Genomic DNA, 27509 nt, shown 5'->3' with positions numbered 1-27509 from the left:
TTCAGATGTTTGTTGTAGTAAAGAAGGGTTTTCTACAGAGAGGAGGAAGTGCTTCAGCATGACATTTTTGCTTGCTGTTGTGAAGAGGTCAGGTACACTTGGGTACACCTGCTGAACTTGTTGGTCATTTTTTGTGAATTAACAACCGATGTACTTTAACTAGGATTGGGGACAGCGGTAAACATGGAAGTACGTCAGGGCTAAAACCGTACTTTACAGAGCAAGGTAGAGCTGTGTCTAAAATACATAGGTGGAGTTACTGTTTAGGCATCAGAATCCCTAGTAGATGCACTCAGTTACTCCAAGTCAAGAGCAGATCTTTGCTTTTCTTCAGTGAACTGAAGTTGACTCCTGAAGGATGGGGTTTGTAGTTGAGAAGTACAGTGTTTTAAGGAGGTAGGAAATAGAGAGAAAACTCCTTTCTTAAGAATGAAGATGCTTTTAAACTTTTTTCCCCCGCTAGTTAGTTGACAAAGGAGACCTGTAACACTGAACTGCTGTACTTTCCCCAGAAACTTAACCTGGCAATTATAATACCATGCTATCTTCCTTTTCTTTTTTTCTCCTTCCCCTCCTCCCCCTGCCCCCCCCCCCCCCCCCCCCGGTCAGTAAGCTTTTGACAGGCATACTAGATATTTCTTCCTTTTTAGTAGCTCTGTAGTGTAGGTATTACTGTTTGGATGCTCAGATTTTTATGGATTTGTCCTTGCAAAAATAATTCAATACTTTCTTGTCAGAGGACAGCTTGAGTTCTGTAAATTCATATAGGTAGATCAGTGAAATGAAAGTCTTCACTAATTATGCTTGCTCCATGTTTTGCCAGGATAAGAAGGCACCAAACCCCATTCTGAATTGCTGTTAAAAGTACTTTTGAGTACTGGTCAAAATATCAGTCTCATATTTTCCTTGTTTCTCTCCTAAGTCATACACTCCAGGTGAAAATCAGCTTACATGTCCTCAATACTAAAAGGTCTGTTGTTTATTACTAGAATAAGTCTGCCCACAAGCCTTGAGGATGCATATTAATTAAAAAAAAAAAAAAGTTGCCTTTTAAGCAAGAACATGAACTAGTTTTTTAAAGAGGTGTGCTGGTTTTAGGTTCTGCTTGTTTCTGAAGTTCTTAACTCATTAATACATTTTAAAGTGTATATCACTTGTCAAAGAAAAGTCTTCAGTGTAATGTTGCATTTATAGCACTCCTTTCTGATTTGAATTTGATCCATAATTCAAAAGAACAAGATTGTTGTTATCTGCATTTGCATCTTACTGCTGTTGGTCACTTGGTCTTTCTCCATGATTGTTATTGAGAGGAAGATTGTACACAAACACTAGCTTGTGGAGTAAACGCTCCCTTTAGAGCTTCCTTTTCTTCTGTATTGTGTTTCGTAGCTTAGGAACTGCTGTTTAGCCACCTTAGTTTTGAACTTTGGATTTAGAACAAAACACAAATGCTGCCTCAATAGATATCTCTGCATAGGAGATTCTGAGGCTGTTTAGCTAATAGGTATTCATCCATTGTTGTATGGATCTACTCAACTTATTCAGTTAAGTCTCTGCTATTTTTTAAAGCCAGTAAGAACAGTAGTTGGACACAGTTGTTTCATTTCAGTTACTTTGGCATAATATTAATTCACAATTCTAAACTTTTATATGTTTCTTTTCTCTCTCTTAAGAGCAGTGTAAAATACTTGAATTCTGTGAAGGCACTTACTCCTTGTGAAATTTGCTACACTTCTTTGCAACTGTGTGCATTTTTTTTTTCTTTCATATACACTCAGTATTTTAAGAACAATAATGCTGGCTGATGAACAGCCAGTTCCTTTTTACACCTTGCTTGCACTTGTCCTTATATAGCACAGTACTCCCTGTCTTCCAGGAAGGCTCATGCACCTGTCCTAATGGTGTACATTCATCTACCCAACACTTACTTTTAAGTTGCTTATGTTGATTAATGCTTTTTTCAGAAGCTTCTTTTTCTTTAGAGTACTGACATAAGTTTGATCAATACCTTTCAGCTGTGTGGTTTACAAAACAATCAGAACATACTGACTGAAAATTCAAGTTCAGTCTAGTTACGAACATTATGATCTGTAGTGTCAAAGGACACTGAGGGCTTTGCCCTATTGTCAGTGATACGGGGACTGCTTACTCTGGGAAGATCATCAACTCAGTTATGACTTAAAGTTGTCTTAAATATGCAGCAGTTTCTCCAGATTTTTTTTTCCCCTGCCAAGTACAGGTGGTCTAAAAATGTGAATGCTGCATGAAATAGCTATCTCAGTATGGCTGTTGCAAATGTATTATTGTGATTAGTGGAAGTGACTAATTGTTATGCTGTTAATGTATCTGAAGTACTGATTACAATGAATATATTCAAATTAACATACTAAACTTCTGGGTCAATAGCCTAATTGTTTGAATTTTATAGTTGGAACTCATTTGACTGTATTTGATTACTGTTGTTTTTAAAGTGAATGTCACTTGCATTAAAAGTAAAGCAAAGTTGCTGTTGCTCAACACAAACACTAAAAGAGTATTTCCTGGGCTTTGATGTCTACATTTTTTCAAGTTAGTCTGGCCAAAATAATATTTTGCATATTTTTTTTTTTCTTCCACAAGTACAAATGTCCTTGAGACCTGGAAAGTTGTGAACAAGGACTTGTGAGTCTTTCTGAAGGATTTCAGTTTCTTCAGGGAGTCAGCAGATGGGCAAGCTGAACAAGAGTGTGGCCTGGAACTCTGGCTTTGTAGCATGAATAGGGCTGGAAGATAACTTAGGATATAGAGATATATGTTACTACAGATGGGTGGATTGGCATGTGAACCCGAAGTACATGTCAAATCTTTAGGATAACTCACTCTTACGCTTTTCTTTCCTGTGGTAAATATGAGGTAGTTCTTCTTTTGTTGCAATGACTGTGGTGGTGGTGGTGGTGATCGCAGAACTGTTGAACGTGGTAATGCCTGTCTGTCTGTCTCCTTACTTTAAAAGCCCCTGGGTAAAACGCAAAAGCTAGTTAGAAATGAAGCCTGAATGTAGTAATTGTTGATATACTGCTATTTTAGTAGTGTTGCAATTGTAAATGTTTAGGATAATAGATTCAATATGATTTCATATGCAAAGGTGCTATTATTACTGTAACACTAGACTGAATACTATTGCTCTGTACTGCTTGATGCTGGCTGAAGCACATAACTCTATAATGCATATGTTGTGAGACTTGTACCCTTAAAAAGCCTAACTGGTCGAGAGCATTTAAGGTCTTTCAGGACTTTTGTTTTGCCTCATTTGTCTTTTTATGTATTACCTTCTTAAAGATAGAGCAGAGAGTTAAGTCTGGTAATATAATAGCTTTTAGCAGAAGTCATTTAAAGCAAACAAGGTGGATTAGACCTTAAAGCACTAAAGGAAATATTGAGAGGGCTAAAATTTGAGGTATCTTCTTCATTTCTGACCTGTTCTGCAGTTCTAGGCTTGGATTTTGCAAACTTACTGATTCTGGCAGTTGTTCATGTATGTTGAACACCTTTGTAACAGCCTTTTCAGAAGGCAAATGGTATTGTTCAATTTTTCACTTTAAGTATGGCCAACATTGAGAAACCTATTTACGAATTTTTTTAGTAGAAATAATTGGACAACAGCAAGTAGATGTTGAAAGCTACTAGTCCGTCGTCTTTTACACTTGGTTGAAGCATGTCACTTGAAGTCTGTAGTAGAATGACAAACAGTACCAATTATATAACCCTACTGATTTTGTTCTGAGCTTTTGGGAGGGGGGATTGCTTTTGTTTTGATGAAACAATTTAAAAGTACTTTCTATGACATGTTTCACTATTTTCATGGCATGAAATTCTAGACCTGGTTTGCTAAATCAACTCCTAATGAATCTAATGCAGGGCAAACTACATACATGGAAATCGATTGCGATGTACAGCACTCCTATGGCTAAGCATTATCATTCTCCATTTAAATAGCGAATTTTTGTCATTCTAATTGTTGAAATGCTTGGAGCCTTTTCAATATATTTAAAGATATAAATAGGTATTTCAGAAGTTGATTTGTCTCAAACTAGGTAAGAATTCTGATTCCCCTCCCCGTGAATTCATATCAATCAGAATTTGTTTCTACTATAGAGCTTTAATTCTATGAATCAGATTGCAGTTGCATTACCAATACTTGAAAGTGTGTAAAAGTAAAGGAGCAAAGCAAAAATTATCTAATATTGGTTGTGATTATAAAATTGCAAGTCACTCAGCTAAATTAGGTAATTAAAATCAGTCACATGATGGAAAGCATGTTTATGTTTAGGAAGGTTAAATACCTTAATTTGTCACTTACTTCAGAAATTCATAAAATGCATTTTTTCCCCAAATATCTTGGTTGAATATTGAAACTTTCATCACAGCTGTCATTGGTAATGCCTACCTTTATCCACAAAACAATACTATGCATCTTTATCATAGGTTTAATTGCTCTGCTGCTTGGTGTGGTGCTTTACTTTTTTTATTTTTTTTTTTTTTTTTAACTTTGCTTGTCAAAGAGAGTGCTATTGTGGAGGAAAAAATAGTAACTACTATTTATATAGTACAGCTTTAAGGTCTTCTGATTTGGGAGTGTGCAATTTCTGTGTTTTCTCCCACCTTTCAAGGTGACTAATAAATTTATTTTTGGAACTTAGAATTCTAAAACACTGAATAATTCAGTATAAAATCTATTGCCTGAAAGGGATGCAGAACTTTGTCTAAAGTTCCAGTAACTACTAAGATGAAATCAAGTGGTTACGGAGCACCTGTCCTTTGCATAAACTTGAGTATAACCTCCAAGCCTGTTCCTGCTCGGTCAGCTCTTCCTTTTTGGGGGAGGAAAAGTGAGTGCATTTCTCTGATAATTTTAAAAACAGGAATGGTGTCCCATAAGTATAAGAATTTCCATGTCTGCAAAGTATTTGTAACAACAGTGTCACCATCTGCAATGGTGCTCCAATTTAAATGCATCTTTCTCACTTCTAATTACTGAGAATTGGAAGTAGTCTACAGCAAAATTGCCAACTTTAAGCGCCTTGGGTAATGTCACATGTAGTCACATCTAATTAAAAGGTATTATTATGGAAATCAGTTGTTGGACTGTATATCCTCAGGATCCTTTGTTATTGGAATATGAGTTTAATGATGTAAACTGTGAGGCTTAGAGGGCACTGCTGGAACCTACAATTAGGTTTTGGAGACCGATTTACACACAGCACAACTTGTTAATTCTCTAGATAAATGTGTCATGATTCCCAAGTACAGCATGGAATTGAACAATTTTTACTCATCTCCTGGTGTTACTGAAACTGATGTCTTGTCACTGTTCTGAAAACCTCATCTTAGTGAATAGGATGAAACAGATTATTCACTATCTCACTTAAGCATGCCTACTATTAGATTGTTCACAGGATCTGATTTCCTGAAAGAGTTTCTGTTAACAATCTTTCAATTACTGTTTAGAGGCTTTTATGACCACTTAAAGGAGGGAACTACCAAACTGTACTGTGGCCCGCTAAATCATTGCAAATGGGCCTCTGACGATAGCAGAGATTCCTATTTTAAAACCATGAAATTGTTAATTTGTCTATCTTTACAGCTTTCTCACTTATGTTGATAATTCTAAGCAATTTAAAATCCAATTATTTCCAAAATATGACAGTAATTAGATTAGTGTTTTTACATGAACAGAACATGTAGCATAAAATTCATTTTGAGGGATATTATTTTATAGTTACTTGAAATGGAATTGAAACTACCCTATTAATTTTCTTTAAACTTGTGGCATGAGGAAAAGGGTTAATATTTAAAACAATCTTAAATGGAAAGCAAATGTGACTTCAGTGCACAGTTTATATTAGTATGTATGAAGAGCATTGAGAAAGCAGAAGTGAAGCAAATAGTGAAAATTAATGTAATACAAATGGGAGGATTTCTGTCCTATTAGGTGAAGACAGAATAATGCTAAACACACTAAAAGAACGAACTGCTGTTTCATAAGGATCTAAAGTTAAATTGTGCAGTTGTTTATAGAAATATTATAAACAGTGAAAATGAGATCAGCTATTGGGGGGATGGGGGGGGACGGGGGATGACACGACAGACGACACAAAAACCCAAAATGGTTTTCACCTTGAGTATGTTTGACAAGCCATGGCTTTTGTCTCTGATAACTGATAAGGTCTCCACTTCGTTGTTGTGTGTTCTTGTACCTCCTGGCTGCTGATCCAGCCCACCGTGTTGTCAGCTCAGTGAGGAATGCGAGTAGACTGGAGCAAAAGGGTCATTAAATGGTTGACACTGAGGGATGGCAATAAACGGGATGGGAGCTAAATATATAGGTTTGTGACATTCTAGCAGCTGGCTTAAGTCCTGCTGTTTGTTGCTTGGGTATACTAGCCTTAAAAAGGAAGAGAATGCATTGTAGCACGAGGAAGAAAAAAAACAGCTGGTGGCTTATCAGTCAGACCTAATGACAGAGAAGGTTAAAGAGTTTGGAAGGGCAAGCTTTGAAAGAGTGCTTTTATTAGTAACATTAAATTCTTAATTTTATGTAAATAGTTTTATAAAACTAGTCTAAAACTTTGCAGTTTTCCATGGCTCGTTCAATGCAAAAAGAAATTAATATCTCGTTTCCTGTCCAAAGAAAGTTATTTTTAAAATTAACTTGCTTTTGATTCAAGCAGGTTTTTTAGGTGATTTTACAGTAATGTTCTTTTGATGTTTTCTTGCTCCTTAATGGGAATCTTTGGAAACATTTTGATACTTGATTAAGTATTTTTCAGTTTAATACTTAATTTAGGAAAAAAAAGTTTATTTTTTTAATAGATGAAAGCATGAATGCTCTTGAATGATATGAACTTCATATATCTTAATCCCCCTCCTTTATTAGAGATGTAGAAAAGTATCATGTGATTTAAATGTGATTTTATATTTGATGCGTTTTCAAAATGAAAGTTAATGTCTGGAAAAATCAGTGTTTAATTGCTTAAAAGCCTCATATTTGATACATAACTTATAACTACATCTAGTTCTTTTACATGCAGTAAGGGCTGTTAGAATGTAAGCCTGAAATGAGTCTAGCACCTCGGTTGGAAGATTAATCCTGCTAAATATTGTTTGCTGCTTCTTGTTGGTTGAGGTTTCTACTGTTTCTTCTTAAGAACTTCTTTAGTTCTTGAACCCCCACTTGATTGTTTCTCCTGGCTTGTGGCTGTCAGTTGACCCAAAGAGAAGTAAAGAGCAAAACCTCATATATGGCTCCACAACAGGTAGACTAGTAATGACCAAGCCTTCCTGTCCTCTCTGTCGTATCGGTAATGAGTGACTGTGGTGGTGGGGCACCCTAGAGGCAGTCCTCCGCTGGCTTTAACGTGTGAGAAGGAATGGGCCCAGTCTTTCCCTGAAAGCAGCTGTGGGCTAAAGAGAACGAAACGGTACTCCAGCCTAAAAGCCTTTAGTGGAGAGGATTTAGCCATTTTCTTTGTTCTTAAATGTGGACAGGCTTGTGCAGCAGCATAATCTGACATGGTAGAAAGAGACTAGGAAATTCCAGATCTCCTCCTCTTAGGAGGAGCTGGTATGTCCCCTTCCTTAAAGTTTGTTGGAGTGTTTGTAGAAGGGAGGTGTAGCCAAGGAGCTTAGTGGCAGCTTTCAGAAGACTGCAACAATGATAGATGAGTCTCATTTGTCTTAATGTTAAGAGCTGGATTTTTCGCATGGTAGGAGCAGCTTCTCTGTGTTATGATAGTACTATCAGAGTGGTTTTCTATCAATTTGAGATGATCTTGCATTAATCTGTTGTCTTTGCATATGTTTATCTTTTCTACGGGGAGTACTAAAATAGGTATGTGAAAGTTCAGGTGGACTGTACGTAGCATGCTGATGCACCAGATAGGGTTTTCAGGCCTTGAGTAAAAGAGATTAGAGAGATTTGAGCTTCTTTGCTCAGGGAATTTGATGTATTGTGTTTAGTCAGATTTACTTTTTTGTATACCTCTGCCTAGACAGATTTACAGCTGTGGAACTATATAGTTATTTGAAAACCATCTCTTGCATTTAGTACATGATACCATTTGTGAAGTGCTGGTTACCTTTTGAATTAGCACAGCAGCCCTTTGTGGATCTCCATTTTGAATTCTGTAAGTTTTTTAGGTCAATGCAAATATTACGTATGTGATACATTATACAAAAATATCAGAATAAGTATCAGCAAAGTAGTAGCTAATTTAATAAACTTGCCTTTATTACTTCTATCTAATGCAAGTGCTGATTGTTTATAATATTAACTTTTTTCTAAGTGATTATTTAATTCTGTACAATAAAAAATAGAAGCATACAGCTTTTATAGTTTTGTGTTAGAGGTCAGTAATTTAAGAGTTAGTCTTAAATCAGTTCTCTCAGACTTTGTAGTCCATTTATCTGACTTCTGCTGCTTCTATTTGAAGCAACTTAAGCAGTACAACTTCTGCAGTGTTTTAAAGTTTCTTGATTCTTTGACAATATAATGTAAGGTCTCTGTGGCGTCAGTATATCATTCATTTTCACAAAAAATGTAGATCTGTCTTTTGGTTTGTTTGGATTGCTTTCTAGCTTCCATCTGAAGGTTGTATTATCTAATGCCAAAATTATATGATGGAGGTGTAATTTAATTTTGCCACAGAAAAATGAAAAAAGAAAAAAATTCCTTATACAATCCTAGGACAGTAAAACTCCTTAGTAATCACTTACTTTTAAACTAAATGGTAAATGTCTTGGTATAAATATTTACATCTTGGGTTAATTTTTAGAAAACTGCATTGAGTATCGGTTAGATGTGGTGATTTTTCAAATCTAGTAGGTTAGGATATTTATTTTTTTGGTATATCGTTAGATAGAATGACTTTCAAATTAGCCAAAGAATTTGTGAACAAATAGTGTTAGCTATTTAGCAGCTAATCTGGCAAAATAGTGCCCTTGAGATTAAAGATACTATCTTTGTGTTAACATATAAAACTATTTTTTTCATCTTTTCTGCCTTTGATAACATATGCACACATTATGTTTAAAAAATCAGGTGGAATCTACTGCACAGAGGAGTTGAAAATTTTTTTGGGAAGGCTGTGTTATATTTTGTTGTTGAATATGTGGATGAAAATTATATTGGTACACTAGATAACAAGAGAAATGTATTTTGAAGATTTTGATTTTGAGATCTACAGGAATTACATCTTGAATTCTGATGGCTGCCTTTTGATAATGAGTTCTGACAGATACCTTGTTCAAACAGGTAACAAAGGAAACTCTTTGTTGGCTTCCCTGACTAGTTGTAATGCCTTCAGTTAGCTAGGTTTAGCTACTGCTGAGGTTCTTGGGTTGTGCATTAGAATTTCTGTGCTAAAAGGTAAGTGTTATTTAGATAAATTTCTAGGTATCATGATAACATTTTATTAAAAAATCTGAACATCTGAATGAAACACCAAGTATGTAATCTGAATACTTGATAATTTACTCGGGTTCTCTTATAAAATGCAAATAAAGAATTTGGAGAAAAAAGTTGTATACTTCAGTGTGTTACTACTGCTCCTCCTCCCCCCTCCCCCTTAAATCTGTAGTCTGGGATTTCTTTTTTCTTTAATAAAGAAAGCTCTATTACCATTATTAAAATGACCTGGAAAGCTAACCTGATTTGAGTTTGGGTTTTTTTTTTTTCCCCCCCTTCCTTTTTTATAGATCTGATCCATTGTATTTACATGGGGTTTGTAAAGCTGTTTGTCAGTTAAACAAGCTCTCAAAGCCTTCAGCACAGAGGTTATTAGAGGTGAATAATGTGGATTTAAAGGATTTAGTAATTCATTCTAAATCTCAGCTATACTTTTAAATGCATTTTTATTTTTTGCTTTTTTTTAAAGGAGCATTTTAAGCATTAGGTTGCAGTCTGCTGAGTAAAAACTGTATTTTATTGACCTCACATGGATAATCTGGTTTGTCTGTTTGTGATTGGAAAAAGATTCTGAGCTTTTTGAATGATCACCAGTGGCTGATATTCTGCTCAGAAACAAATGTAAATAATCTGATAATTGGCAAGTCAACTCTAGCAATAAAACTTGCCTTGCAGAATTGTGGCGTCTTTAAATGGAATAAGTTGATATTTTTATTTTAAGATGGTTATGTTCTTTAATGTTGCTGTGCTGTCTTGGGGCTTTAACTGTGCAGTACTGCTTCAGAAAAATAATTTAGTTTTTATTGTAGCAAGCAATATATTTATTAAAATTTATCACCCAATTAAAACAACCTCAGTTTTCTATTTGAAATTACATGGTGTGCTGTTTATTTTGACATTTTCCAGAACACAATTTGAAGCAGTTTTTAATTTGTTAAATAATCTTACGTTGCCAGAGTATAGGTACTAGTGAAGAGAACTTTATAGTTGAGTAGGGCTCAGGGTTACCCTTTGGAAAATGCAGTACTTGTGATTCTTGTAACTAACAGAATTACTTTAAGTGAAAAGGAAAAAATCTAAATAATAAAAAAAAATCCTGATTTTTTTTGTATTAAGAATTCCTAAAAGTTCCTGTTTATTATACCACCTGTTTTAATGTTACCCAGAGAACTTCACTAGTTAGAAACAGTAATAAACAAGCAGTTCTTAAGGTAGACCAAACTGTTTGTTATGGTAATCCATCCTTGAAATCATAAAAGCATGTATTGCTGATGTCCAAGAGGGAAGGCTGCAATTCTTAATCTCACAGGGAGAACAAGGTGTTACTTTCATCACGGATTCTTTACTGTCTTATTATTAAAGCTTTACTGGAAAACATAGATAAATCTGTATCAATATTTCTTATTAAAAGACTGTGCGTGGCCTCTATATAGGCAAGTTCTGTTTACTAACTGGCCAACAAATGCTAAATATTATGCTCAGTTTTGGTCAGCCAGCTGGCTTGCAGCATGTGCGTGTTCATTCAAGAGATTTTAATTCTGAACATAATGTTAACTATTCAGTGTCTGAGCTGTACTGATGCCATTTTACTAGCTTTCTAGATGAGGTGAGTTACAGGTTGAACAACATGGAGGAGGACTGACTCATGCGTGTCATGCAACATAAATACCTCAGTGCTTAGAACTGAGATTTAAGGTGTTCTCCCCTGAGCCAAGCAGTGCTCACTAGTGACCTTGAAAAACTTTCTGGAGATCTTTCTCCTTTCTGGAGATCCTGTGGAATCTATACTGTTGCAATTGACTTAAGAAGTTGTGCTTAAAAAAAAATTTGAAAAAGTCTAATTTAAAGGAACTGAAAATGTTACCAAAATTACTGCTACAATAACTGAGTTATGTAATAGCGAGGTTAAATGTGGATCTGGGAAAGAGTAACAGATGTAGTATTTGTATGGAGAGAACTCATTCACTCTTTGTTACTAGCTGAGTTTTTCATTATAACCTCCGAGATGTGTAATATGCAAAACCTCTGCACTGATGAGTTATTTTCATATTCCTCTGGATGCTGATATTTTTGTATATCACAGACTTCAAGCCACTGAATGTTAACTTTGTTCTGCAAAAATACTTTATGTTTTAGTAATATATTACAATTATGTTCATGTCCTTTATTTTTGCACTGATAAATACTTTATTTACAGAAGGTTCTTGAACTAGACTAAGCTTGTTTTACTCCCATGATAATGATCAGTTCTTGCCCAGAACAAGATGAGTTACTCTCTGGCTTTGATATTGAAAAGTGATTATGGTAACTGAAGTAAGAACAAACAAACAAAAAAATCCCCATAATCTGTGTTAAAAGAGTATACAATGAACTAAATAAAGATGGAACCAGTTTTAGTGAATTACATATGCACTGAAAATGATGCTTTGCCATTTACTAAACTAAGAAAAAGAAAAATCTTTTCATTGTCTCCTTTTTTTCAGCAGTGATAAAGATTTTGCTGTTTTCTTTGTGACAACTCAAATTTTAGAGAAGTTGAACTACTTTAAATATTTTTAGCTGTAATGACCCTTTTATTAAATGTCAGGGATTAAATTGCTCACACTTGAAGTAATTTGGAAGGTATTTCAAATGTGCCTAGAGGTTTTGGTTTAGTTTATCCAGAACAAAAGTACCTCATTGCAAATATGACAGATCATAACTTTGTGAGGGTTGATATTCTGTATTTTGTTCTCCAGTACCTTAATGGTTTTATTTTTGTGTTTAAGCGATGAGATTATTTCATGATAATTTACATGCTTAAGTTTCTTACAGCATAGCATTTCTAATTTATTACTTAACTTCATTGCTTAAACGCTTCAATAGTTCTCGTTTAGCTTTGATTATAGTATTAGAATGGCATATGTCAGATACACCCAGCAAATACAAGTGGATATTGACATAAGCAGATTATATATGTCATGCTGGTATTCACTACATATGTACTTTGGCATTTACTTGGTTATTTTACTTAGAAAACATGCCGTGTTTTAAGGGACGGGGTAATGTTTCTCATGCATTGTTGTCTGCAGCCTCTCTATTACCACTAAATGTTTTTGGAAGCGACTTCAGGAAGCAACTTCACTGTTGTCACTAGCAGTCTTAACAACTACATAATGTTAGTTTGTATGTACAAATTAACTTCTATATGTGGTTACTATTGTCTGTGTTCACTGTATTGACAATGATAATACCATCTGCTTTGTCAGCCTCCTCTCCCTCTAAAATCTCAGTTGATAGTCTGTTTTTCTTAACTATGTAAAACACTTGCCAAATCCCACTGGAGCATATTTAATCCTCAAAATATGTGCTAATGCAGTTAATGAAAGATTTCACCATTTCAAAATTATTTTATTCCTAAAACATTGTACTTTTCCCACTTGATTTCTTAAATGTGTACAGGTGTCTGTATATGTAAACTTCTCATTCTTTTTTTACAGTTAATCTGTGGTGTGGTCACTGAGTAAGCTGTGTGTATGATGCACTTGTTTTTATTTGGTAGTATCTCTTACTACTGCTTTTCTTCCACAGAAGCTGTGTAGCTGTTTTCTGTTGTGATGAGTATGGTGTTGAATCACTGGAAATACTTAATAAAGCATGAAATGTATGTGAGGTTTTCTATTCATGGAAAAGAGACTTTCTATTTCCTTAATTGCCACCTGTCAAAAATGTAGTGGTATCATCTTCCCTATGGATGAGGTAGTGGCAATAGTTTGAAATATTTCAAGAAAATATTTTGACTGAAAAAATGGGGGCACCTGTAAATGTGAACTAAAAGGCTATGTTTTGAATCAATTCTTGCTGTTATTTTACTGTTGGTGGCAAATTTATTCATGGACATTTTGAGTAAAGAAAAAAGTTTAGGTGTACATGTTAGTGCTTTTAAAAGTATGTCTATGTGTGTGTTTGGATATATATGTATATAAATATACATTGCTACAGCTGCTCTTGTTAAAAAAAAAAAAAAAAAAAAAAAGCCACCAAAAAACCACCAAAAACCCAAAAAACCCAGCAAAGCTAAATTTGTGACACTTGTCATTGTGAAAATGGGTATTTGGTCATGATATGTTAATTGAATAAATAATGGAAAATGTTACTGCTAGAAAGCATATTCAGTGTAAGGTAGGGTAAATTGCTCATTTAAGCTATTTCTATTCTCCTGTAAAATGTTTCAGGCTAAATTTCTGAGAATGTAATCTCAAAGCTACCTATCTATAATGTTATGCTACAAGTTTTGTTTTCTTTATTAAACACTAAACTACCTAACTGAAAGTATACAATCTTGCCTTCTTAAGGTTTAATATGCTATATTTTGTTTTCCAGTACCTCAAGTGGTTTTATTCTTGTTTCAAGTTACAGGCTTTCAAACAAATCTAAGTGGCCGTAGATCTGATGTTTTTTCTGATTATCTAAAACTCAGCTTAAAGCAATTCAAGGTAGTTCTAATAAATGCAGAAATATTTTATGGAAAAATAACTGCATTACCAGTATCATAAACCAATGTTCCTTTAAAAAGATAATGATAAAAAAGCCAACGTCAAATTTGCTAATGTTGGTGGGTCAGTGAAAGCTTCTGTTGGGTTCAGAGCCTTGTCTTCTGAGTATTTATGACACGTTTTGTAACCATAGTGCTATTTTTTATCTTCTGGTAGTATTTATAATGGTAGTGTTTCCAATTTGAGTTTGCATATAAATATGTTTCAATTAAATGCATTAACTGCTTTGCTTCGTCAAAACCATGCATGAAAATAGGTACTTGAATTTAATTGTAACTTTAAGAAATTTATTAATACTTAGGAGTAATGTTAATCTTGCTCACAAAAAGTACTCACATTTAATAAATAACATTGTGAGTGTCATACACATTCATCACGCTTTCTTTTGAATGCCTTTCTCTTCTTGCTGCAGTTCTTTGTGTCTCTTCATTACTTAATTTCCACAGTTAGCACGTTAGCCAGTAACTCTGTCAGATTAATTTATCGCCCAAATGGTCTTGGAATAGGACTATTATGATCTCAAGACTTAGAAGGTTCCCTCCAAAACAGATAAACTGACTGTCAGCATTGCGGCTTAAGATAAAATTACCAGATGTTCTCCATTATAACATGCAGTTTTCAGTTGCTCCTTAACCTTGACATACTTTAACCACTGAACCGTGCAGAGTCTTGGTCTTCAGCTGCTTTTTATTTGGTGGGGAAAAGCATATGAAAATGAAGCGAGCAGGAAAATGCTGCTCTCCGTGTCTTTAAAAGGCAAACTAAAACACCAGGACATTTTGAACCACATTTTTGGGATGCTTTAGTTTGCTTAATGTATTAGTATACAGTCTGAATGCTGATTCTGGTATGGGAAGCGTGAATATAAGGTACAGTTTTCTGTTTTCATGAAAATCCACTTACATCTGGCAGAGTTATGTCTAACACTTGACTGAGCTGAAAAGAAAATACTGTAATTGGAAAAAAATATGAATAAGGGAATGGCTAAGCTGCTTTCTAACTGATGTAGAAGTCATCTGAAGTTTGTCCTGTTAGGGTTAAAAAAAAAAAAAAAGAATTCGTGATATGTAAAGGTAGTCTCAAAATAGAGAACATGTTTTCATGTATGGCATAACTATACTGAAGCTGATTTCTACAGGTGGTTAAGAATTAAATACCGTTATCAAGAGTGGACATTTATGGTTACAAGTACTCAATTATAGTAATTACAGTGGGGCTTTTTTAAGGAATTCACAGGATTTATGTGATTTTTCCAAGTTGGAGATCAGATGGTGAGACCAAATGCCAGATTACTAGAACTGTAGACATATTGCGAAGCATTTGTTGTGGATCATTGGTAAAGAAAGGCCTCTTCTTCGTGTGTTTAGAGTTTTTGCTGAATTTAAATGTTTATTATTATGTCTTGAAGTATTCTTAGTTAAAGTCAACATGAAGCATAGAGCATTTTTTATTTTGGTATAATGAGGAACTACTGAGGTTTTCCTGAGATTTTCCTTAAAATAATGTTTAGACTGTGTATAAAATGTTTGTATCAAATATACATTATGTCTGAGGAATGTATAAGCTTTCTAAAACTTGTCTTGATTTCCGTAAGTTGAGATAGACTTTAAGAGTAGCTTGTTTTGGCTTTTTTCTGGTGTAAGTAACTAGGTCTGCAAATTCAATGTATAGTAAATCATTGGAACATTTCCTAATAAGATGGTAGAATAAATTAGTTTTTAATTGAGCAAAATAATTGTTTAACCAAATGCATGTGCTTATGTTCTTTCTTGCTAGATTTGGACATTTTAATCAAATCAGATTTTTTTTTCAAATTCTCCTGTAATGAAGGAATAATTTTTTTTTTCCATCAGATAAATTAGATCTTGCCATATCTTACTTTCATGTTTCAAAGGAAAACACAAAATGCAAAAGGCACAATAATAGTATGAAATTTAGTACTACTGGACTCCCTCAAGTTCCTCAGATTTTAATTTGCGTGGAAAGTTTCTTAAACACTGCATTTCCCATACACTGTAAAAATCAGGCATGCTTCTTTGCAACCTCTTATTAATCAGCAGCTTTGAGTCTTTAGCATAGTTCATTCTTGTTTTCCTTTACTGTTGTTCTGGGTGTAGGGGCTGGTGAGGCATAGAAGGACTGTAAAAACACCTGGTCTGCTTGGGAAATAGCTGTTCTATGCATAGGGAATACAAGCTGGTTTTATCAGGGGATTTCTGATGCAGTGGACTTGGTAGGTAGGATACCAGGTAGAAATTTTGTCAGCTCTTCGGAGCATCAGTTGCTGCAGAGTAATCATTAGTATCTCAGAGTAGGTGCAAACATTAGGATTTAGAGCAACCTTTTTCCGAATTTGTTTGTGTTTTGCTTAAACACCTTCAGTAACAAAGATCAGCATGTACGGAGTCTCCCAACATGTGCTGTCTGTCTTTTTTCTTAAGAGTGTGTATTTTGGGGATCTTCTCAAAGCAAGGCAACAAATGTCTTACTACAGGATCTTGCTGGTGTCTATTTTGTACATGCTGGAAACTTCAAGCTTGTAAGGTTAGCAAACTAAGGGAGTGGGAGTGACAGTGCAGAGAAACAGGCAGAGAGGGAGAGCAACGTGGTGTAACTGAGAGGAACTTAAGCAAAAAAAGCTTCAACACCTGAGCTCTGCTAGATATTCTAATTCTTGGCTTTTTATGAATACTGTTAGTGTCGTATACTTCCTGGTTCCCTCCATTGTTCCTAACATGTAAAGGATTCTAGGTGGTGCATAGGATGCTTTTGTGTTTATGCATGTCACAAACACGTTCTTCTGGAGGTTGTTTCTCAAGTTGTAATTTTGAATTTGTATAGGAAGATTTGAGAACACAGAAATAAAACTTAGTTCAGCTCTTCTAAAAAAACCAGAAAAATAATTGTGAAATACTGCGAGTGAAAATGTTAGATGTATAAAAATACATTGAGTATAGAGCTACATTAATTGTTGGGGAAGGAGAGACTAACTTGATGAAGGAAAATGAAGTATTTTATTGCTTTTTCTGTATTGTTGATGTAGAAGTAGTTAATCTCAGCATGGGCCACTTCTGTGTAATTTTTAACATATTCTCTAATTCCGACGTGTGAAGTTGGATACATTCAAAGTAATGCAGTCTTAAATTGGTCAAACTGATTTGTGAACCACTGCTGTTTATTTTCTAGAAATTCACTCGGGGTAAGGTGAATCCTAGAGCATTAGACAAGTGCAGAGTGAGAAAAACTGTAAGAAATTACAGGGAAATATTCCTAGCTTTGGCTCCATACAAATGTTAGAACACACAGTATTCCTGAATCCAGGTGTGTTATTTGTAGGGAAACACAAGGTGATGAAGAGGAATGTGATTGCATGAGAATGTGGGTCAAAGAGCATGAGAGATTTTGAGTTAAATGTGATAAAAATGGTATTTTGAATTTCTCAGATGTATCTGGTTCCAATAATTCTGTTTGATAATCTAGCTGGCCTGGCAGGTAAGAGAAGCAGTAGCTGCCAATACAACTGGATTCTGATAAAACTTTTGAGACTGTCCAACTAGAAGGCTTCATCTACACTGTGTTCCTGAGTTGTGGTCTGGTGGTCACTACTCTCTCTACCTAGTCCTTTCACAAGAGAGTCAGAATTGTTTATTCCTGTGGAGTTCTCAGCTAGGACTTTGAGATGGTAGCCTGAGGAACTGAATACTGACAGTGATACCTCAGTACAAAAGCGTGGGAATAATTTGTTAAAGCAATAATTGGCTTAAACTATGATAATTGATTACTAATGACTCAATTAAGACTGCACCTCAGGTGGGGTCCTGCAGAGTTCTCCTTCAGCTTGGATCTGTTAACACATTCAAGAATAACTTGGTTGGTGGGATAGAAAGTATGCTTGGAAAACAATTAAGTCATATCAAATGTTTTTAAAGATAGAATTAAAATTCAAAACTCTTGATATTAGTGTGCCTGAAGTCAACAATGTGGAATTCATTACACAAATGTAGAACAGTGTGTTGTAGGAGGGCATAACAGTTGCATATGAATGGAAAACTGGCAAGGCAGAGGTGATGGAGAAGAGTATCTGGGGTCAATGAATGTTGAACCAAACATAAGAACTGAATTTTTTGGGGAGGGAAAGAAGAAGCCGGGATGTGTTAATAGGAATGCGGTTTGTAAGATACAGTTGTTCTGAGTAACTTAACCTTGTTGAGGTCTCAGTTGGAGTATTGCCTTGTCCAGGCATCCCGATTCAAGAAACTAATAAATTGGAGGGCCCAAGAGAGGTAACAAAAATGGTCAGAATTTTAGAAAGAATACCTATTCAGAAAGGTTCAAGGTGCTAATGCATACAGTTTGGAAAGAAAAGACAAGGGGTTGAGCTACCTTGGAGCAATTTATGAAGGCTGTTTATAAGGAGAATATTCTGGGAGTAGCTGGAAAAGAAACTGGCTTAATATTTAACAGAATGTGTTGCAGTTTAAGTCAGCAATTTCTCAACTAGAAGCCACAATTCTGAATAGTTTTCAGATGACTATTGAGAATAAAGTTGCAAGCTTGAGAGTAATACAAATTCCTGCTTTTTTTCTTAGTATCATAAATGGTTCTATTTAATTTTTTTTATCCAAGTTATCTTAGAAATTGATTATTCTTTTAATCATGATCCAAGTTAACAAAATAGTAGAGGCTGCTGTTTTTCTTGGGAGATAGACAATGTAATGATAGTCATGTTGTGTGTTGGTTAGAAGAATGGTTTAAAGTCAGGTTTACAACATTATTTTAGCTTTACCAGTGGAATGGGATAGATAGCTAAAGATTTAGTGTGTAGGAGGTGTGGTTGTGGAGAAAGGCAAGTAAGATGCTGTTCATGCAAGATAGTGGTATGATTTTGGTGTTAAGCATGCAATGTGTAACAAATGCAGAATTTTGATAATACTTCAAGGCTAAACTTTATCACTTGTAGCTGGTTCATTGCTTTATCCAGTCTTAGTGAATATTCCTTAATTTCCCGTGATTCACAGTTTGTGTATGTGTTCACAAGTGCCTTTAATTTTTATTTTTTTTCCCCTGACAGTTGATTGAGGCTTCATAATATGTCTTTGGTTTTTGGCCTTGGAATACGAAATAATTTTAGGAGTGTATCTTCCCTATGAACAGTTTAGCTGTTGTGAAACACAATTATTTTTGTTGAAGAACTTTAATTTGTTTGTGTTCATAATTTCTGCTCACTCCTAAATCATTTCTGGTCTTTGCAGTTTTAGTACTTTGTAGTACTAAAAACCAATCTTAATTAGCTTAGGAAATGAAAGCCAACAACTTCTTCATAATTCCATTGAATAGCTTTGTTTACCAGGATCTAAAATATCCAGCCTTCTGTCCTTACTGCAGAGTTTCTGTTTTCTTAATATCTTCTTTGAATTTAGTCTTCAGTCTGAAATTTCTAGGTTTATGTATCCTTTGAGCCTGGTGTTTCATCTTTGCGCTGCAATTGTCACAGAGTACCGCTATATGTTCTTAATGCTACCTTCACTTAGTGCTTTTTTTATTTATGTCGTAATTTCCAGAATGTGTGATTGAAAATAATGAAAGGGAAAAAACCCTGGAAAATAACTAGGAAATAATGTTATGTATGGCTAAAGGGCGGTATTACTGTGTTAAGCCTAGGCAGGGGGTTGTCTGCTGATACTGAAGTTAGCCAGCTAAACATGAAAAACTTGCTCTATTTGTATGCACAACTGAGTAAAGGATACAAGTTACAAAAAATGGCATGTGCTTTTGTCCTGTGTCTGTATGTATACATATATACATATATGTATATACACTCACACATTACATCATATATGGCAAATACAATGTTTTCCAGAAATGTTGCACATGAAACCTAAAGTGAATAGGTAGCACACCTCAGGCTTTTCTCTAAATGAAATGCTATGGTACGGGTAGATAAAGAAGAGTTTCTGTAGATGTGGGTGGCCAGCTAGCAGTGTGCTGTGCATATCGAGCCCACCGGAACAGCACGGAAGGGTGAAAAAGAATGGTTTTTGCGGGCTCCTTAGCTGTAGGCAGTGAGCAAATGATAGTGGGCCTAGGGGCCTTTCCTGAAGGCCCTGTGCCATCATGGGACTGGACCTACACCTGGCACCTGATCAGTCCCATCACATGGAAGTTGTGTGCATGTCTGGTCATGCATCCAGAACCTGTGTGCTTCTGTGATGTGATGCGATGCACATCGTTGGCCTACTAATGAGCGTATCTGGTCATGTTAGTGGTGGGGGAGGGTGGTTTGTAGGTTCTGTGAGAGCTTATATGACTTAATGAGGAGGAAATTAGGATTACCACTGCCCTAGACTACCAGATGTTAAGCGTAAAAAACCTATTTTCACCTGAAACCTGTATCCCCCAAAGTAGGGGTCACATAGGTATCTAATGTATGAAAATATTACTTACCTCATTCTTTAACCTCGGGTATTCAGTGTAATGTTCTAAACCAATAAACACTTAATGATATTTCAGAGACAGAAATACCTCTTGTTAAATTTTAAATTAATTTTGTTTACTTGCTTTTATAGAAATAATCTTTTTTTTTTTTCCCCCCCCAGTTTAACTTTGTTGGAAGAATCCTTGGGCCCAGAGGACTAACAGCTAAACAGCTTGAGGCAGAAACAGGATGCAAGATAATGGTCCGAGGGAAGGGCTCAATGAGGGACAAAAAGAAGGTAAGCTCTTGAAAGGTAGTGTGGTTTCAGATGCATAGTTTTATTTCCTAACAGAGGGTAAGCTCTTGTCTCTCTTACTTGCTGTGTTCTTACTATATGCTTTTTCAGTAGCCAGTGTTTTTTACAGACTTGGTAAATAACACAACCTACTCTAAAGAAGTTAAATGTGCATGCTCCATAATGGTGCAATTGGGAGTCTCACTAGCAATTATGAAGTATTCTTCAATAATAACTAACTTCTAATTGTGTCATGTTTCACAAGGTAAAGGTAAAAATTGAAGTTAAATGTATTTTTGTAAGGAAGAGCTGTTAACCATAAAGGTGTGCTTAATAACTTTCCTGTACTGAAATACTGAAGTAGTGATTTGTGCAGGTAGTGTGGACTGGAAAAAAATGTTTAGTGTATTTCTGGCAGTGAATTCTGTCCGAGTGAACCAAGAAGGACTGTGTTGCTGGATTTGTTTTGTGTTCAGGTGGAGTTGCAATGTAATTAGGGCCTTGTCCTGTAATATACATGCTCTGCCCATATAAATATGGAAACTACACTTTTCAGGATAGAGCCATCCTGAATGTCAAGTTGCTCTGGTGGTAACTCCTGGAAGTAACTTATTTTTGCAGGTTTATTTTCTATCTATTTCCTTCCACCTTGGCTTACTACTACTGAAGTTGTACCAGCATCTCCACTGCAGTTTTGAAATATGTGCTTAACAATACTCTTTTCCTTGGTGTTCCCATAAGTATTATTTCTTTTGGTTCTTTCTTTAGAAAACCCCCTCTTTTCCTTATCCGATCAGCCACATAATACATTCCATTGATACATATGTAGCACATAACAATTAAAATAGAAAGCTACCACTAGACCAAAGTCTACCCAGTTAAAAATCTCAGACTTCCCAGAGGTTATGACTGTGTCGCTTTCAAGCTTCATTTGATGCCTCTTGTTTTCATAATCTGCTGTAATACGGTCACCACCCTTTCTCTTATTCTAGCTATAGCTATTTTGGATGTTTAGATTGCCAGCTTTTGAGCAAAGATCTATTGTAACCTATGAGAGTTTTTTGTTGTGTAGGAGTTTTTGGTTGTCATGGTTGTGTAAAACTAAGAGGGTAATATTGTCTTAACTGCTTGATTTATGAATGTTTCTTTTTTTAAAACATTACAGTTTGTCCTGAATCCCTTCTACCTCTTGACTGAGGGGACATTTAACATATACACAAGTCTTACTGTTACGGGGTTTTAAACTAAATGGGTGAATAAAACTTGTAGAGTTGATATTTTTGTACAGGATTTTGAAATACAGATTTCCTATAACTGGGGGGTGGTAGGAGACATTAAAATTTCTTACTATTAAAATTTTAGCATGCTTCATCCAACATACCAAGTTGTGTGGGTGTAGATGCTATATTTTGAAGCAAAGTGTATGGTTGCCAATATGCGAACAATCTTAATTACATTAATTTTTTTGTTTGTGACTATTTGTCACTATTTTGTTGACTATTTGTCACTATTTTGTTTGTGACTATTAGTAGTGGTCAGAGTTTTTACAAATTCTATTGTATTGTTGTTTTAGAAAAAAAAAAGATATCCTGGGGCAGGATACTGTAAGAGAAGACTTTGATCTATTCTTGAAAGCTACCACTTTTTGGCTGGTAGATTAATTACATGTTAAGACTTCTGATCACATGTGTAACAAAGTAAAGGATAAGCACATTCTCTGCAATGTTTTGGTCACCACCATGTGTTCTGACCTATTCATTCAACATTCATGCAAGTCTTCGAGTTTGTGAAAAGTCTGTTACAGAATCACAGAATGGTGGAGGTTGGAAAGGACCTCTGGAGGTTCTCTTCTCTAACACCCCTCCTCAAGCAGGGTCACCTAGAACAGGTTGCCTAGGACCACGTCCAGATGGCTGTTATGTTTAGTGCCTGCGACCTCCCACCACCAAACCTGTCCTCTCCTGTGGGGAGTCATCTCTCTAGATAGCTTGGGCAGGTTTACTGTCTGGGGAAGTCGTTACCTTTGGCCTGATTTCCCCCACTCTCCCCACTTTTTGGTAACTGTTCAAAGGAGAATAGGCAGTGTGAGTTACTGAAGTTTTGTCTTTGAGAAAAAGCTTAGAGGAGTTGAGACCACCTGAGAAGTCGTCACCTGGTTTTTTTGAAGTTTAGTAAGAAAAGGAAAGCTGTCTTCAACGAGGACAAGTTCTGCATGGCAGATCAGCTAGAACCTTGTACACATTAAAAGCCACAAACTGATCCAGGCAGTGCTTTAATGCCCATTACCTCTTCTAAGTTGTCTGTTGTCTGATATTTCTGGAGCACAGAGTACTTGATCATTGATGATTTCATGAGATAATACTGCAGTTGGTGTTGAATATTAAATAGTTTAATGTATTTGAATGATATAATAGTATAATATATTTGAATACCAAATAGTATAATATTGGCTGTAAACCAGTGCTGAGTACCAAATAATTTTCTTGATAAAACCTATTTTCATGCCATCCATTCCTAATCTTTCTATAGCTCTTTTGCTCTCCTGAGGTGATTGGTATTAGTCAGTAGTTTATCTTTTTCAGACTGGACTTTTTGTTGCTATACCATTGTTGCTGCAGTGGGAAGAATTTCATAATCATTGATTATGATGCAGTTTGTGATGCATCCCAATAAGATGTTTCTACTAAACATAAAGATTTGGAAGCTGTATCCAAGACATGATGATCACACAGACTAAAGTAAGAACAAGTGACATTTATCAGTTTGGGGAGTAAGTACGCTTCTTGCTATTGGCTCTTGCCTCTTTTCCTGGTGAATTCTACTTACAGATGAACTCCTTAGTCTTGCAGTGCAAGATGACCAACTTCCTTGGCAGTCAGTGCCTTTTAATGATAGCCACATTCTCTTTTATTTTCTCAAGGGGCTTCTCTCTTTGCAGGTTCTACTTCAAAATTCAAAATTTCCCCTGTACTCGGCGCTGGTGAGGCCACACCTGGAATAATGTGTCCAGTTTTGGGCCCCTCACTACAAGAAAGACATGGAGGTGCTGGAGCGTGTTCAGAGAAGGGCAACAAGGCTGGTGAAGGGTCTGGAGCACAGGCCTTATGAGGAGCGGCTGAGGGAACTGGGGTTGTTTAGCCTGGAGAAGAGGAGGCTGAGGGGAGACCTTCTTGCTCTCTACAACTACCTGAAGGGAGGTTGTAGTGAGGTGGGTGTTGGTCTCTTCTCCCATGTAGTTAGTGATAGGACAAGAGGAAATGGGCTCAAGCTGCACCAGGGGAGGTTTAGGTTGGAAATTAGGAAAAATTTCTTTACGGAAAGGGTGGTCAAGAATTGGAACAGGCTGCCCAGAGAGGTGGTGGAGTCCCCATCCCTGGAAGTGTTCAAAAAATGGGTAGATGTGGCACTTCGGGACATGGTTTAGTGTAGTCTACCCTTGATTGGTTTAGAGTGGACTTGGTAGTGTAGGTTAATGGTTGGACTGGATGATCTTAAAGGTCTTTTCCAACCTAGACAATTCTATGATTCTATGAAAATGCTAATGCACTTCAAAGTGTAAAATACAGAAGTAATAGTATTTTCTCATGGAAGGTTAGGTTACGCTAATTGTTTTTTAAAACCCTCTCCTTTCATCTAGGGTCAATGTTATTTAGAAAAGTGAGTATTCAAGATTTTTCCAGTTTTTGACAGAATTGCTTTGAAATTTGGAGGAGATAAGAAATGCAGGTTAATTTGTATGTATATTTTGTGAGTATATTTCATATCTGCAAGCCTGATTGCCCAGTGCTAGTTATAAAACAAACCTTATTGGATGTGGGAAGGATTTAATTACTAAACCAGTGTCAATCTGTAATGTGAGAGCTACATGGTACTAAACACCATCTCCTAGAGTAAACTGTCCATCTACTTTTCTCTTCCTACCTTGCTAGTGGTTGCAGAATCCAAGAGAAAATACAAAGACTGACATGCTAGAAAATAAACCATCCAGATTGGCTCTGTAGGAAAATTTTACTCTTGTGGGAGCCTATGAACAGAAATAATGAATTAGAAATCTTTGTCACATAGCCAAATCACTTGAACTAGCATCAAATCTTGAAACTTGCTGACAGATTCCCCCCAGAAAGCAAGGGAAATCCTCAAATCATTTGTATCTGAGGCTCAGCTGGTAATCAGAACATCTCTCTAGGCAGCTTTAGACAAATTTAAAATCAAAACCTTAATTACTGTGAATATTGTGATTAGAGCCTGGAGGTACTTGAAGGAGATTATTGGGGAGGGGAGTGGGGTTGCAGGCATTCATCAAAAGCTAATGAACGTGTAACTTTATTAAGACCAAGGCATATTTTGCTTAGTCTGAATGCACCTCTCATTAGGTAATGAGGAAACCTAGCAATTTTCACACCAATCAAAGAATACTGTTTAATAAAAGGGAAGACTGTCCAATGATGGATAAGCAAAACATTGCTTTTTGTCGTCTCCCTTGTCTTATATGAATTCACTAAAACAGACAACATTGACACACCCACAGGGAGTCAGCTCTGTGCTCTTGAATAGGTTGGCTGCCATTATCTCACTTAAAGGGGTATGCAGCCTTAAGACATCAGGCTGCTGGCTTGTGGCAGTCTTGGTCAACTACATTGTTTTTTCCCATTTCTTCCTACTTTTAGTCAAGAATCTCCTAGAATAGTGTGTGAGGAGAGGGCATCATTTGTTTTTACTTCATGAGGAAGGATCTCATTATGATTTTTTTTTCTTGCACTTGGTTATTTCAAAGAGAAAGACAGGCATCTGTGCAATTCTAAATTTGAAGAATTCAGTGCCTTCACCCACTGCAACAGCTGCAAATCTGTTGCACTTTGCTCCATATTAGATTGTTTGAACTGATTTGTGGTTCCTGACCTAGAGCTTATTTGTTCCTACATCACTGTTCACCTTGCAAGCAGAAGTTACGTAAGGTTTCATGAAAGACAAGCTCTCTGTTAGTACCAGTCTTGACCTTTGGCTGGTGCAGAGTTGTCACAGTAAATAGATAATTCCATTTCTTTGGACTCTCCTGTTTTGTTCTGTTTTTTTATACTAATGCTAAAAAGAAATTAAAAAATTATCCTTGGTACCTACACAAAGCTTGACCAAAAGATTAGAGTGGAAAAGTTTAACTGTCTGGTGATCAGGATATTTTACTACATTTACATGCTGTATAGAATTGAAGTATTGCATATTTGTAATATTTTAATAACTTTTAGTCTCTGAAATACCATCAGATACACTTTGATTTCCAATGGAAAGTCTTAACAAACATCCAGTTCAGCTTATAAAGTGAAGTTACTGACATTAAATAGTATGTACTTTGTAGTGTATCTTGTTAAACAAGCCCTATTACTGACACCCTAATTATATGATGCTCAACTTTTACATTGTGTGAAAGGTATTATGTGTCAACAAATAATAAAGCTATGGTGCTGACACATATGTTGAAATGGAATATATTTAGCATATGGTAGCAAATGGTAAAGTTATTCTGTGTTTCAGAATGAAAGGTTGACCAACCGTCATTATTCTTGTCTTTGGGAATAAATTGTGTGGCTCAGGCCTGTTGCCTCTAAAAGCTGCCTCTACACACAAGTGTGCTGCTGCTGTTTGACAATTTCATATATCTGTGTTGACAAATCACGGCCATGGTTTGGAATGGCAACTTAAAAGAAATTCTGTAACTAGTTGCAAAGGTGGGTTTTTTGAGTATTTGTCAATACTGTTAGGAATAACAGGAAAAGAAATCTTTAAGTGATTGGGGACATTGGCGTGTGAAAGGGAAAAGCAAATCCATATACATAATATGTGGCTAGAATGACTGTCCTTTTATTTTTAAAAAAAAAAAAAAATCCCTTTCTGACAATGCCAGTGGGGTTTCTGGAGGTCAGATGCTTACTTTTACATTTAGAACTGTAACTATCAGAATCCCGTGTCAGTATCTATCATTAAGGGTACTATTTGTTAAAATTAATTGACTTCTACTCACTGGAAACTTGCTGGCTGAGGCAGTGTGGAGTGGCAGTTCAGTGTGTTGGATATCATGGGCTGTCTTTGCTAATTATTGTTGCACATGAAAGCCACAACTTGTCTATGTAAGAGACTGCCATGGTTACATTGACTTGTAATTGCTATCAACTTCTGTGACTACACATTAAAAGTCATTGTATGAGCAGGCTGCTCAGCTAAGATTGAGATACTACCTATACAGCATGTTCCTGAATCTACTGCATTTTATACTACACTTTTAATAGAAAATTACTTAAGGCATTCAGAATGCAGTATTTAAGATGTTACCCTGGGAACAATTAACTTCAGCGTCTAGCACCTTCTACAGTGGCATTTCATCTAAACATACTTTTTCATATGTATCCATTCCTCAAACTGATTCATCAAACTTGGGAGGCTTTCTTCATACTTAATTTTTGACCACTGTAGTAATTGGCCATTTATTCTTAAACTAACTTTAAACAAAAAAGTTGTATTCATATAAAGGTACTACTGAACTTACATGTTCAACATATCACAACTGCCATTTCAATACACAGTGAAGAATGTACCATACTAAGCTGTATGAGAATTTGTATGTAGCTGTGTGATGAAGAATAATCCTCTAGCTTAGAATCCAAGCCTGTTTAAGAATATACTTGGTGGTCGATACTGCTTTGCCTTTCTAGAGGTTCATTGTAAAACATAAGATATAATGAAAATAATTTTGGTTGCTTGTAAGCTAGTATTTTTTTTTCAGTAGTGAGTACTTCAGAAAACAGGCTTTTCTATTCCAATTTTAAA

At 35.8% G+C, this 27509-nt stretch overlaps 1 protein-coding gene across 10 annotated transcripts in view; it reads left to right on the top strand.

Annotated features, from left to right (window-relative positions):
• QKI (QKI, KH domain containing RNA binding) overlaps positions 1-27509 on the top strand; it is a 164270-nt gene that overhangs the window by 44674 nt on the left and 92087 nt on the right. For all 10 annotated transcript variants that reach the window (XM_075706716.1, XM_075706713.1, XM_075706710.1 and 7 more), the window contains exon 3: positions 20577-20693. In XM_075706716.1, coding sequence (XP_075562831.1) covers positions 20577-20693 — 117 coding nt within the window. The remainder of the gene's footprint in view (positions 1-20576; positions 20694-27509) is intronic.

This window comes from Pelecanus crispus, chromosome 3 (assembly GCF_030463565.1).
Source record: "Pelecanus crispus isolate bPelCri1 chromosome 3, bPelCri1.pri, whole genome shotgun sequence".
Classification (NCBI taxonomy): Eukaryota; Metazoa; Chordata; class Aves; order Pelecaniformes; family Pelecanidae; genus Pelecanus; species Pelecanus crispus.
This window is presented reverse-complemented; position numbering and strand designations above follow the sequence as displayed.